Source organism: Mobula birostris, chromosome 8 (assembly GCF_030028105.1).
Source record: "Mobula birostris isolate sMobBir1 chromosome 8, sMobBir1.hap1, whole genome shotgun sequence".
In the NCBI taxonomy this organism is placed as follows: Eukaryota; Metazoa; Chordata; class Chondrichthyes; order Myliobatiformes; family Myliobatidae; genus Mobula; species Mobula birostris.
The window spans coordinates 11,570,246-11,583,861 of NC_092377.1; the positions used below are offsets into that span (position 1 = coordinate 11,570,246).

At 43.0% G+C, this 13,616-nt stretch overlaps 1 protein-coding gene across 1 annotated transcript in view; it reads right to left on the bottom strand.

The window, feature by feature from the left end:
- The window catches only part of vta1 (vesicle (multivesicular body) trafficking 1), a 334,690-nt gene that overhangs the window by 52,738 nt on the left and 268,336 nt on the right, over positions 1-13,616 (bottom strand). The window contains exon 7 of the mRNA XM_072264791.1: positions 13,027-13,110. Within this exon, the coding sequence (XP_072120892.1) occupies positions 13,027-13,110 (84 nt within the window). The remainder of the gene's footprint in view (positions 1-13,026; positions 13,111-13,616) is intronic.

Here is a 13,616-nt window from a genome sequence, read left to right on the forward strand (position 1 = left end):
TATGTCATGGTGGTGGGGTGGGTTAATGGGTGGAGGTGTTGATCAAAAGACTCAAAACTTAACTAAAATACAAATTATTTAGAAGCCACCAAAAAGTGAAGAACTTCATCGGCCCAAGAATGTATGCAGGCCTAAAATCTGACACGAACAGCTCTTGGTTTAATTTTCAAGTAGATTTCATTGGGGATGAGTGATTATTTATGAAACAAGCTCTTGCTAATGCCTTCTTTGAGGAGGAAGAATTCTGAAATACAAAGCAGACTGTCACGTGTGCATTTTCTTTGGAAGGGGACAAAAGTTATAAGTACGGGCAATCCGTTGACTATCACGAGATCAGAAGCAGTGCCGAATAATCAAGATTTGCTGATGTGTTTATAAGGTTGCTTATGCCAACAAGCATTAATTACATTGTACAGAAACAATATACATGAAAAGGCCAAAAAATTACTTTGGTTTGGAAATTTACAAAGTCATAAGGCACTACAAGCACAGAAACAGGACCTTTGGTCCACCTAGTCCATGCTGGGCTATTCTGCCTCGTCCTATCGGCCTGCACCTGGAACATAGCCTATAGAATGGGCTATATTCATAGAATGAATTCCACAGATTCACTACTCTCTGGTTAAAGAAATTCCTCCTCATCTCCTTTCTAAAAAGGACACCCCTCTATTCTGAGGCCTCTCTCTTCCATCTTTTCTCAGGAAACATGGCTGCCCCTCTACTATGGCTTACGGATCCCCACCTGCATCATCTCCATTTTGTTCGCTTCCATTCTCACTCGCTTCACCCAAGATAGAACAGGGATAAACGTCCTTGGATCTCATCATGCACCCTATCAGACAGTACATCGTTCTTCATTGTTTCTGCCAGTTGAACACTGAACTCTGATGCCTGGTGCTGCAAGAGTGAGGAGGGAATCTTATTAAAACCTATTGAATGTTGGCAGGCCTCGATAAACCGGATGCGGAGAGGATGTTTCCTATGGTGGGGGGAGTCTAAACAGCCTCAGAATAGAGGGGTGTCCTTTTTAGAACGAAGATGAGGAGGAATTTCTTTAGCCAGAAAGTAGTGAATCTGTGGAATTCATTCCAGAGGCAGCTGTGGAGGCTAAGTCTTTATGTACCTTCAAGGTAGAAGTTGACAGATTCTTGATTAGTCAGTGCACGGAAGGATATGGGGGTGGGGGGGGAGGAGAGAAGACAAGAAGACAGGAGATTAGGGCTGAGAGGGAAAATGGATCAGTCATGATGAAATGATGGAGCAGACTTGAAGGGCCAAATGGCTTGATTATGCTCCTATATCTTATGGTGTTATGGATATGTATGTAGAATTTATGTCTAACACATAATTTTCTTGTGTTTGCAGTGTTTGCTTATCTGGGGCTATGTAACTGTGATACTGTTCCAAGTAAGTTTTTCAATTCTTCGGTGTTGAAGGAAGGTGAGAGTGTGGAATGAGCTGCCAGCCTAAGTGGAGGATGTGGATTCAATTTCAACACTTAAGAGCAGTTTAGATAAGCACATGGATGGGGAAGGTATGAAGGGCTATGGTCCAGGCGCAGGTGGGTGGATCTGGGCAGAACAATAGTTCAGCATGGACTACATGGGTGAAAGGGCCTGTTTCTGTGCTGAGGCGTTCTATGACTCTACTGATGAATTAAATTCAGTGGAATCCAAAGGGAATTCTATGGGATGTTTGTCTTAGATTCGACAGTTTATCATGTAGCTGTTGTCCCTCTATTGAGTCCTTTTAATAAATTACAGAAATCTGCCAGTAATAATGTGTTGTTCTGAACACCTTTCACTTCAAGTGCACCGTTAGATGCAATAATGTTGGCTTCAGTTTCACTGCAAAGTGCTGAGATGCCTTGGTGGTGACATTTCCATTACTTAGTTTCTCCATGCCACTTCAATGCAGCACTGCCCACTGGTTTGCCTTCTGGAGTGGGAGCCTCCTGGATCTGTCCCAAAGCAGACAAGAACCAATTCATCTTGGATGCCTCCACTCCCACAGACATGTGTTCAGGCCAAATTCAAACCTCCCGATAGTCAAAGAGAGTGAAATGTCTTAAAAAATTTGTATCTACCAAGTGCACAGGTTCAAAAACACAAGAGATTCTGCAGATAATGGAAATCTAAAGCAACACACACACCAGTCAGCAGGTTAAGATGAAGGTTCTTACCCCAAAAAGCCAACTGTTTATTCCTTTCCATAGATGCTGTCTAATGTGCTGAGTTCCTCCAGTGTTTGTATGTGTAGCCCAAGAACAAATACAGATGAAATCATATTGGTACATTCTGTTCAAATTTGACAAGCAACCTCGTTTGCAAGCTTCAAACAAAGTTTGCTTACCAAAATTTAACAGAATCAGGTTTATTATCATTGACATATATTGTTAAGTGTTGATTTGCAGCAACCATACAGCACAGTACATAAAACATACTATAGGCTTCAATAAGAAATATTTAAAAAGAGCAAACAGTGATATAGTGTCCTTGGGTTCATGAATAATATATTAGTGTCCATGGATTCATGGACCGTTTACATAAGATGGAGGGTTGGAAGCTCTTTCTAAAACTTTAAATGTGTGTGTGTGTGTGTGTGTGTGTGTGTGCGTGTGTGTGTGTGTGTCTGGCTGTCTGTCTGTCTTCAGGCTCCTGTACCTTCTTCCAGTTGGTAGGATTGAGAAGTGGACATATCCTGTAACTTCATGGCTCAGCACTCTACTGTACAGTAACTAGCAACCTGGTTCAATGAGGGGTGTAGAGCAAAACGGAAACAATGTCAAAGCCAATGGACCAGATCAGAGCTTTGCAGATCCAGCACAAGTACTGTGCAGTAATACTCTGGCTCTGAGTCCTGAACGGTGGTCAATTAAACAGGTAACAGTTGGAAGGAGAGGCTCCAACAAGAATGGACTCAGCCTCAACTGTGGCAGTGCCTTGCACAGAAGTGCAAATGACTGAAGATTTCACAATCATGTGCAGAAAAGATGATTCACCCTGGCTTCCACCAGAGAACCCGTTGAAAAAAAGCCAATCTCAACCCAGTTCCATTCACTCCACTCAATATCGAGATAGAGCTGAGGTGTCCCCCACTTTTCGAACATTCGCTTTACGAAACCTCGCTGTTACGAAAGACCTACATTAGTTACCTGTTTTCGCTAACAGAAGGTGTTTTCACCGTTACGCAAAAAACCTAGCGCGCGATAAAAGGTAGCATAAAAGGGAGCAGCCAAGCTCCTCCTCCGGAACTGCATTCTAGCCGGCATTGCTTAAACACGTGCCCGTGAGTATCTGTGCTTTATGTCGATTTATTTTGAGCATCCGTTTGCAAGATGAGTTCCAAGGTATCGGAAAAGCCTAAAAGAGCTCATAAGGGTGTTACACTTAGCGTAAAACTAGACAAAATTAAGCGGTTCGATCGTGGTGAACGGAGTAAGGACAAAGTGAGTTTGGCTTGTGGAAGTTGACGAAGATGATGTTGAAGAGGTTTGACATCTCATGACCAAGAACTAGATGAAGAGCTGATGCAATTGGAAGAGGAAAGGATAACAATCGAAACTGAATGCAGTAGCGAACAGACTTAAAAGTGAAGTCGTTCAGGAACGGAACGTGAAGCAACTGCGTGAGATGATAGAAAAATGCGCGACGCTAAGTAGTCAAGCATACTGTCGTTTTTCAAGCCTTCCACATCAGCCACAGCAGATGACGAACCTCGACCTTCGACCTTCGACATCGAGGCAGGCAGACATAGAAGAAGATGACCTGCCTGCCCTGATGGAAACAGACGACGATGAGATGACACCTCAGTGTCCCACCACCCCAACCCCCTGGCCGCCAACCGATACACTGCCGCAGAGAATGCAACGGTAGCCGGGATGCACAGAACACATCTTTAAGAAAAAAGCTGAAATAAACAAGCCAATTAATTAGGTGCCACCCGGCACGTAATTGTCGGCCCAGATCAGAGGTGATTGCCAATTGCGTCCCCTCTGATCTGGGCTGACATTTACGTGCCGGGCGGCACCTAATTAATTAGCTTGCTTATTTTGACTTTTTTCTTAAAGATGTGTTGGGTGCGTCCCGGCCACCGCTGTATTCTCCGCGGATCGGTATCGGTTCGCTGCCTGGCGGTTGGGGACCACTGCACCACCCCAACCTCCAATGACTCAGCCTAACACACCATCATCAGTGTGCTCGGCACTGTCTTCCCTATTCCGGTAAGTGATACTACACTGTACATGCATTATTTCTACTTTATATAGGTTGTGTATTTTTATGCATTATTTGGTATGATTTGGCAGCTTCATAGCTTAAAGGTTACTGGAGAGAGTGTTTCTGCCGAGAGCGTTAGCGTGAGATTTTCGCTACGGAGAACAGTGCGGCAATGATTGTAGAAGAGTATTTCTACTTTATATAGGCTGTGTATTTATCATATCATTCCCGCTTTTACTATATGTTACTGTTTTAGGTTTTGTGTGTTATTTGGCATGATTTGGTAGGTAATTTTTTGGATCTGCGAACGCTCACAAAATTTTTCCCATATAGATAAATGGTAATTGCTTCTTCGCTTTACGACATTCCGGCTTACGAACCATTTCATAGGAATGCTCTACCTTCGGATGGCGGGGGAAACCTGTACATCAAAGACTGCTGGAGCAGGAAACATCGCAGCTGGAGTACAGTAGGCCTGCACTCCAGGATTACTTATGCCTTAAGCTACTCTAATACAACTACATCACTGACATCTACCCAACAAGGGGCATGGTAGTGTAGCTGTCAGAATAACACTATTATAGAGCCAGAAACCTGCATTCATTCCCCTCTACTCTCTATAAATAGCTTGTTCATTCATTGCATGACCTTGCGGGTTTCCTCCCACATTCCAAAGACATACAAGTTAGTAGGTTAATTGGTTACATGGGTGTAATTGGGCAGTCTGGGTTCACCGGGTGGGAAGAGCCTGTTACTGTGCTGTACCCCTGGAAAAAAAAAGATGAGATGAGAATGCTCTCTTCTCGTTGCTGCCATTTGGGAAGGAGCAGCAGGAGCCTGAGGTCCCACACCATCAGGTTCAGGAACAGTTATCACCCTACAAGCAACAGGCTCCTAAACCAGTGTGGATAACTTCACTCATTCAACACTGAACTGATTCCACAACCTACAAACTCACTTCAAGCACTCTACAACATGTTCTCAATATTATTTATTTATCTTTATATTTACTCAGTTTGTCTTCTTCTGCACATTGGTTGTTTGCCAGACTTTGTGTACAGTTTTTCATTGATTCTATTGTAAGTCAACGAGCTCAGCATGCGTGCAGGAGGTAAGTGGGAAGCTGGATGATTGGGAAGCTTTTAAAATCCAACAAAAGGCAACTAAGAAAGGCTATAAGAAGGGAAAATTTGAAAATTGAGGGAAAACTAGCCAATAATATAAAGCAGGATAATAATTTTTTTTCAGTTATATAAAGAGTAAAAGGGTGGTGAGAGTTGATATTGGACCATTGGAAAATGATGCTGCTGAGGTAGTAATGGGGTACAAAGAAATGGCAGATGAACTTAATGAGTACTTTGCATCTGCCTTCACTGTGGAAGACCGTAGCAGTGTGCCGGAGGTCCGTGAGTGTCAGGGAGCAGGACTGAGTGCCATTGCTATTACAAAGGAAAAAGTGATAGGCAAGCTCAATGGTCTTAAGGTGGATAAGTCACCTGGACCAGATGGACTACATGGTGATGCATTGGTCATGATCTTTCAAGAATCACTTGATTCCGGCATGGTCATGAGGGTCTGGAAAACTGCAAATGTCACTCCACTTTTTAAAAAGGGAGGAAGGCAAAAGAGAGGAAATTATAGGCCAGTTAGCCTAACCTCAGAGGTTGGGAAAAGTTTTGGAGTCCATTATTACGGATGAAGTTTCAGGGTACTTGGAGACTAATGATAAAATAAGCTGAAGTCAGCCTGGTTTCTGCAAAGAGAAATCTTGCCTGGGGAATGGCTGACAGGCAGAAAGCAGCGAGTGGGAATAAAGGGGGCCTTTTCCATTGGCTGCCGGCGACTAGTAGTATTCCTCAGGGGTCAGTATTGGGACCGCTACTTTTCACATTGTTTGTCAATGATTTAGACCATAAGACCATAAGACCATTAGACAAAGGAGCAGAAGTAGGCCATTCGGCCCATCGAATCTGCTCCGCCATTTTATCATGAGCTGATCCATTTTCTCCTATTCAGTCCCACTCCCCTGCCTTCTCACCATAACCTTTGATGCCCTGGCTACTCAGATACCTATCAATCTCTGCCTTAAATACACCCAATGACTTGGCCTCCACTGCTGCCCGTGGCAACAAATTCCATAGATTCACCACCCTCTGACTAAAAAAATTTCCTTGCATTTCTGTTCTGAAAGGGCGCCCTTCAATCCTTAAGTCATGCCCTCTCGTACTAGACTCCCCCATCATGGGAAACAACTTTGCCACATCCACTCTGTCCATGCCTTTCAACATTCGAAATGTTTCTATGAGGTCTCCCCTCGTTCTTCTAAACTCCAAGGAATACAGTCCAAGAGCGGACAAACGTTCCTCATATGTTAACCCTCTCATTCCCGGAATCATTCTGGTGAATCTTCTCTGTACCCTCTCCAACGTCAGCACATCCTTTCTTAAATAAGGAGACCAAAACTGCCCACAGTACTCCAAGTGAGGTCTCACCAGCGCCTTATAGAGCCTCAAGATCACATCCCTGCTCCTATATTCTATTCCTCTAGAAATGAATGCCAACATTGCATTCGCCTTCTTCACTACTGACTCAACCTGGAGGTTAACTTTAAGGGTATCCTGTACGAGGATTCCCAAGTCTCGTTGCATCTCAGAACTTTGAATTCTTTCCCCATTTAAATAATAGTCTGCCCGTTTATTTTTTTCTGCCAAAGTGCATAACCATACACTTTCCAACATTGTACTTCATTTGCCACTTCTCTGCCCATTCTTCCAATCTACCCAAGTCTCTCTGCAGACTCTCCGTTTCCTCAGCACTACCGGCCCCTCCACCTATCTTCGTATCGTCAGCAAACTTAGCCACAAAGCCATCTATTCCATAATCCAAATCGTTGATGTACAATGTAAAAAGAAGCGGCCCCAACACTGATCCCTGTGGAACACCACTGGTAACCGGCAGCCAACCAGAATAGGATCCCTTTATTCCCACTCCCTGTTTCCTGTCAATCAGCCAACGCTCTATCCACGTATGTAACTTTCCCGTAATTCCATGGGCTCTTATCTTGTTAAGTAGCCTCATGTGTGGCACCTTGTCAAAGGCCTTCTGAAAATCCAAATATACAACATCCACTGCATCTCCCTTGTCTAGCCTACTGGTAATTTCCTCAAAAAATTGTAATAGGTTTGTCAGGCAGGATTTTCCTTTAAGGAATCCATGCTGAGTTCTGCCTATCTTGTCATATGCCTCCAGGTACTCTGTAACCTCATCCTTGACAATCGACTCCAACAACTTCCCAACCACGGATGTTAAGCTAACAGGTCTATAATTTCCTTTTTGCTTCCTTGCCCCCTTCGTAAATAGCGGAGTGACATTTGCAATCTTCCAGTCCTCCGGAACCATGCCAGAATCTATCGACTTTTAGATAATGGAATTGATGGCTTTGTCGCAAAGTTTGCGGATGATATGAAGATAGATGGTGGGGTAGGTGGTGCTGAGGAAACAATGTGATTACAGCAGGACTTAGACAAATTGGAATATTGGGCAAAAAAGTGGCAGATGAAAGACAGTGTTGGGAAATGTTTGACAATGCATTTTGGTAAAAAGAATAATAGTGCAGACTATTATCTAAATGGAGAGAAAATTCAAACATCAGTTGTGCACAGGGACTCAGGAGGCCTTGTGCAACACTCCCAGAAGATTAATTTATAGGTCAAGTCTGTGGTTAAGAAGGCAAATGCAAAATTGGAATTTATTTCAAGGGGAGTAGAATATAAAAGCAGAGATAATGTTGAGGCTTTATAAGACACTAGTCAGGGCGCACTTGGGGTACTTTCAACAGTTTTGGGCCACAAGTCTCAGAAAGGAAGTGTTGCAATTGGAGAGTCCAGAGGAAGTTCACTAGGATGATTCCAGGAGTGAAGGAGTTAACATATCAGGAGTGTTCCTCAGCTTTAAGCCTGTACACACTGGAATTTCGAAGAATGCAGGGTCAGGGAGGGGGGATCTCATTGAAACCTACTGAATGTTGAAAGGGCTAGATAAAGTGAATGTGGAGAGGATGATTCCTGTGGTGGGGGTATCCAGAACTAGAGGGCCCAGCCTAAATATTGAGGGGCGACCTTTTAGAACAGAGATAAGGAGGATTTTTTAAACCAGAGGGTGGGCATTCTGTGGAATGATCTGCCACAGATTGTAGTGGAGGGCAAATCCGTGGGTACTGTGTATTTAGAGCGGAAGTTGATAGTTTTCTGATTGGTCAGGGCATCAAAGGATACAGCGGGAAGGCAGGTGTATGGGATTGAGTGGGATCTGGGATCAGCCATAATGGAATGGCAGAGCAGACTCGATGGGTTGAATAGCCTAATTCTGCTCCTATGTGTTATGGTCTTAAGGCCATGAACTTTGTTAGTTTGCGACAGCAGTATAGTGCAATATATAAATATAGAGATCAAACGAAAAATGTGAGGCAGTATTCATGGGTTCATTATCTGGCAGAGGGGAAGAAGCTGTTCCTAAAACACTGAGTGTGTTAGCAAAGTATGCCGCAGTCCCTGATGTCTGTCTGGTACCACAGTCTTGCTTTGAGGCCTTCAATTTTACTTTCCAAAGACTGTTCATTAGCCAGCAGGATGGTAGAGTGTCTCTGGGCCCTGCGCTTTAGTTTTACTTCTTACCCCAGTGCGGTGCCTGCGCTTTCTTTTTCTTAAAGGGGAAATCGCACTCATGATCTGAATCTGTAGTCCAGAGTCCGATGATTTTGTGGATCAACAGATTTTTTTTTAAAACATCTTAAAACAAGATTGCTTACTGAAGTATCAATGGCTGTGCTGTAGATTTTAAGTGTAGTGGTCCTAAACAGGAACATTTGTTGATTCCCTTGGGAACTGAATGTAAGAAGTCACCAATTTCCAATGCCATTTTGAAGAACGTCTATCCTGATGTCGTCTAGTACTTCATAGTTCTACCCTAGGAAAAAAGAATTCTAACTGTCTACTTTATCTATTGCTTCAATTCTATAGAGTCAGAGTCACAGAGAAGTACAGAACAGAAACAGGCCCTTTGGTCCATCTAGCCCATGCTGAATCCATGTAAACTGCTTACTTCCATTGATCTGCTCCCAGACCACAGCTCTCCCTCCATACCCCTACCATCCACGTACCAATCCAAACTTCTCTTAAATGTTGAAATTAACCTTGCATGCACCACTTGCACTGGCAACTCATACCGCATTCTCAGAACTCTGAGTGATGAAGTTTTCCTTCAAGCTCCCCTTAAGTCATGACCTCTGGTTGTAGTTCTACTGAACCTCAGTGGAAAAAGCCTGCTTGCATTTACCCACTCAATATCCCCCAACATTTTGTGCACCTCTATCAAATCTCTGACATTCTGAAGAATACAGCCTGAACCAATTCAATCTTTCCTCGTAACTCAGGTCTATCAGACCTGGCAACATCCTCGTAAGTTTTCTCTGCACCCTTTCAAACTTGTTTACATTGTTCCTCTAAGCAAGTGACCAAAACTGCAGACATTACTTCAAACTGGGCTTCACCAACATCTTAGACAACTTCAACATAACATCCCATCTTCTGTACTCAATACATTGCTTTATGAAGGCCAATGTGCCAAAAACTTTCTTTACAACCCTATCTACCTATGACGCCACTTTCAATGAATTAGGTTCCTGGACTCCCAGATTCTTTTGTTCTTCCACACTCCCTAGTGCTTTACCATTCACTGTGTAAGATCGACCATGATTGGTCCAATTGAAATGCAAAACTTTGCAGTGGTTTGCATTAAATTCCATCAACCATTTTTCAGCTTATTTTTCCAGCTGCTGCAGATTCCCCTGCAAGCCAAAATAGCCTTCATCACTGTCTACTACACACCCAATTTTGGTGTCGTCCACAAATTTGCTGATCCAGTTGACTACATTATCATCCAGGTCATTGGTATAGATGACAAACAACAATAGACCCTGCACCAATCCCTGCGGCACACCACTAGTCACAGGCCTCCAGTCAGAGAGACAACCCTCTACTATCACTCTCTGGCTTCTCCTACAAAGCTAATGTCTAATCTAATTTACTACCTCATCCTGAATGCCGAAGGACTGGACCTTCTTGACCAGTCTCCCATATGGGACCTTGTCAAATGCCTTACTAAAGTCCATGTGGACAACATCCACTGCCTTGCCTTCATCCACTTCCTCACAACTTCCTTGAAAAACTCTATAAGATTGGTTAGTCACAACTACCACACAGAAAGCCATGTTGACTACTCTTAATCAGTTCATGACTATGCAAATACTTATTAGATTAGATTAGATTATGAGGCCAGTTCCTTAGAATACCTTCCAATAACTTCTCTGCAAATGATGTCTGACTCACCAGCCTATGATTTCCTGGTTTCTGTTTAGAGCCTTTCTAAAACAGTGGAAACATTGGCTAACCTTCAATCCTCTGGTATCTTTCCTGTTGCTAAGGATGCTTTAAATATCTCCACTAGGGTCCTGGCAATTGCTGCATTTGCCTCCCATTGGGTCCGAGGGAACACCATATCAGGTCCCAGGGATTTATCCACCCTGATTTGTCGTAGTGTAGCAAACACCTCCTCCTCTGTAGTATGTACAGGATTCATGAAACTGATGCCACTTTGCCTCACTTCCATAGACACTCTGTCCATCTCCCGAGTCAACACAGATGCAAAGAATGTTCTTAAGATCTCTCCCATCTGCTTTGGCTCCACACAAGGATTACCTTTTTGATCTTTCAGAGGACCAATTTTGTCCCTAGCAATCCTTTTGCCCTTAACACATCTCCTTTACTTTCTCTGCTCGAGCAACTTCATGCCGTCTTTTAGCTTTCCTGATTTCCTTCTTAAGTAACACACACAAAATGCTGGAGGAACTTAGCAAGCCAGGCAGCATCTATGGAAAAGAGCACAGTCGATTTTTTGGGCAGAGACCCCTCAGCAGGAAGGGTCTTGGCCCAAAACATTGTCTACTCTTTTTCATAGATGCAGCCTGGCCTGTTGAATTCCTCTAGCATTTTGTGTGTGTTGCTTGGTTTTCCAGCATCTGCAGATTTTCTCATTTGTTATTCTTTCTTAAGTGTCCTCTTGCATTTCTCTGTACTCCATAAGCATTTCATATGTTCCTACATGCTTATACCTGCTATGCACCTCCTTTTTTCTCTTAACCAGGGTTCAATATCTCTTGAAAACCAAGATTCCATACACCTGTTACCTTTACCTTTTATTCTGACAGGCACATACAAGCTTTGTACTCTCAAAATTTCATTTTTGAAGGCCTCCCACTTTCCAAGTACACCTTTGCCAGAAAACAGCCTGTCCCAATCCACATTTGCCAGATCACTTCTGACACCATCAAATTTGGCCTTCCTCCAATTTAGGATCCCAGCCAGTGGACCAGACCTATCTCTTTGCATAAGTACTTAGAAACTAATGGCATCATTATGGTTCCTTAAGGCTGTTATAGTCGGGGATGGTTAATGGAGACAAACTCCCACTACCTATTAAATACTCCCAATGGAGTGCATCTCAAAGAGCTTCCGACAACCAAGTCCAGCTCCTGGCCCTCACACGTGGCTTAGCTACTAGGTCCGATGGAACCATTTCTATTGACAGGAGAAGGGGCAAAAGCAGGTTACTGGTACCTTAAAAACCAGTCACTCCCGGCAAATGGGGCTCACCAGTCTGGGTTGGCAGCTCATCTAGGAGAATGAAAACTCTGATCTCAAACCTCCACAGCCTTGCGGCTATACCCACTCATGAAGAAGGCTCAGGGAGTAAACCCTGAAGGAAAAATCCGGAGCTGAAGTCCCTAAGGCAATCCTACATTGAGCTCATTACTGACTGGCAACTCCTGCGACGCTGCTAGTACCAAATTGTGTCAATCTCTGCTGTTCCTTTGGGTTCATCAGACGGATGGAGAGAGGGAGCAACAGCTTGCTCTCCATATCGTACTGCCCAGGCGTGCATATCCAGTCAACTAGGATGCAATATCCATGGTCAACTCTGACTGACGGAGACTCTCACCTCATCACAATGGCAATATGGTCAATGGATGCCAAGTGTTCCCCCACACAAACTTCTGTCACCTGCCCTGTCTCATTCCCCTATAACAGATCCAGTATCGCACACTCCTCAGTGGAACTTCTACATACTGATGAAGGAAATTTCCACGAACACATTTGACAAACTCTGTCCCATTTAGTCCCTTTACAGTATGGGATTCCCAGTCAATATATGCAAAGTTAAAATCACCTACCATAACAACTTTATGCTTCTTTCAGCAGTCTGTGATCTCTTTACAAATATGTTCCTCTAAATCCCTAGGATTGTTGGGTGGTTTGTCATATAGCCCCATTAATGTGGTCATAGCTTTCTTATTTCTCTTTTCCACCCATAATGCCTCATTAGTTGCATTCTCCAGTCTGTCCTGACACAGCACTGTTGTGACATTTTCCCTGACTAATAATGCCACCTCTCCTCCTGTAGTCAAGTCTCTTTTTCACTGTTGACCCTCTTAGGATTTTCATAGCTTAGCTATATAGTATCCATAACCAGCTTCACAGAAGATTAAGCGTTAGGCTAGTAGAATGTTGACTTTTGCTGTTCAAATGACAGAGCCTCCCCTTTAAAATGTTCTGAATGAATGGTTTATGTTAGTCTGCATTCAGTGCCAGTACTTGATCCTCATTATAATTTGGCACAGCATCAGGCCACGACATCTTGTGCACAGCACCAATTACCTAACTGTTGTAAAAGTTGGAAGAGTTTAAAGTCTTACCCTGAGGCTTGACGCTGTACAATGATGGGTCAATTATTGGTACGCTCTGTGGCCCTGGCTGTATTGTCGGAGTGTTGGGCAACACTGTAAAAGGAATAAACAGAAATCATGGTTCAAGTGATATCCAAATAATAGAGCAGCAAACAGCAAGGGTTTAATTCAAGGAGAGGCTCAGCAGCATTTTCTGCCTCGTCTTAGAAAAGTGATTTTACAGAAGTGCCTCTCCAATATTTTTTAAAAGGGATTGAAGTTCCCAATCTCATATAGTAATATTTACTTGCCATTTATTTATTATTATTATTTGCTATTTTTTTTGTATTTGCACAATTCGTCTTCTTTTGCATATCGGTTGTTTGTCAGTCATTGTTTGCGTGTAGTCTTTCATTGATTCTATTACATTTCTTTGTTCAGAATGCCCGCAAGGAAAATTAATCTCAGGGTCACATATGGTGGCATATACAAACTTTGATAATAAATTTACTTTACACTTTGAACAATCTAATTTATACCAGCTACTCTCTTAAGCCAAATGATATTACAGATGTCTCAAATTTTGTTTCATAATCTTTGAAATGAAATTATAAAATATA